At 30.8% G+C, this 1,212-nt stretch overlaps 1 protein-coding gene across 1 annotated transcript; it reads right to left on the bottom strand.

Annotated features, from left to right (window-relative positions):
• Positions 1-13: 13 nt before the first annotated feature.
• On the bottom strand, positions 14-1,204 carry LOC115034804. The gene has a single exon (XM_029492263.1). The coding sequence runs from the start codon at positions 1,094-1,096 to the stop codon at positions 20-22; it is 1,077 nt and encodes a 358-aa protein (XP_029348123.1). The 5' UTR covers positions 1,097-1,204; the 3' UTR covers positions 14-19.
• Between the last annotated feature and the right edge of the window lie 8 nt (positions 1,205-1,212).

Raw genomic sequence — 1,212 nt, forward strand, 5'->3', positions numbered from 1 at the left:
AATTTAATCAGTCTTTAAGTTACTTTTTCAGATTATATTGACTGAAAGTGATTCCAAAAACGAGTTGACCCCTTCTTCCAATTGTTGGTTTTGGTAGACTACATATAATATCAGATTCTGAAACTTCATCTATATCATCGGCAATAGGATATACAAAAGTAGTAGAATGTTTATTCTCAGACTTCAGTTTGACAAATTTTATTTTATGCTTACCATCAAAGACTTCTTTTATAATACCTACATAATGTAATGATTTTGCAGATTTTCCTTCAAGCTTATATTTAATTAAAACCCAATCATCAACACAATTTTTTGTGCGAAACATATATCCTTCTTCTGCTAAATCCTCTTCTTCTCTTTCCAATTCATTTAATAAATCACTGATTTCAGACACTCCACTGACAAAACTTATATTTAAGTTTTCATTAGGTTGATTCAAATTTATATCTATAACGTCTTGAATCTCTTCTTCATTTACAACTTCTTCAGACTGTTTTTTTTTCTTGTTGTTTTTTGGTTTGTCCTTTTCTTGTTCTTTTGCTTTTAAAATATTTATAACTTCTTCAGAAGTAATAACTGTAGCTCCGCTAGTTACCTGCTTTCTGGTAGTTTTCTCTACGGCAACTTGCTTCATAGAAATCAATAATAGCTCCTCAAACGATTTACTATTATTTAATATTTCTGTTTCTGCATTTTTTTCAGTTGACGTTGAAGCTTGATTTGAGTTGAAATTGTTATTGCTGGCAATACATGTTGATGTTGAAGCTTCATTATAGATAACTAAGTCATTATACATTTCGGTTGTTGAAGTTTGATCATCAGTAGTTTGGTTATTTTCTTGGGTGTTACTAACTTCCCACCTACTTAGACTTATAGGGTCAAATTTAGATTTATCAACTGCATTTCGGTTAAAGGGATAAATCCCTGCTTTTCTAAACCCATTTTCTATTATTTTTGTGTCTAATTGTGCCCAAATACTGCATATAATTCTCGAGAGATCTTGTTTGGGAAGTTTTTGACCTTGATGACTTCGGTTCCATGAACATAATCGTTGATCCCATACTGTTTTAATTGATTTAAAAACTGATAAGTCCATTGGTTGTAACAAGTGACTTGAATGTGGTGGCAACAATATAATTGTAACATTGTTGTTTCTAGCAATTTCAACTAATTTTAAATCTACATGAGATGAGTGTCCGTCATATATGAGTA

The sequence above is a fragment of the Acyrthosiphon pisum genome, unplaced genomic scaffold (genome assembly GCF_005508785.2).
Source record: "Acyrthosiphon pisum isolate AL4f unplaced genomic scaffold, pea_aphid_22Mar2018_4r6ur Scaffold_21109;HRSCAF=23054, whole genome shotgun sequence".
Lineage (NCBI taxonomy): Eukaryota > Metazoa > Arthropoda > Insecta > Hemiptera > Aphididae > Acyrthosiphon > Acyrthosiphon pisum.

Coding starts and splice junctions, on each gene's coding strand:
- LOC115034804 (XM_029492263.1), bottom strand. CDS start 1,096: ATGGACTTATCAGTTTTTAAATCAATTAAAACAGTATGGGATCAACGA.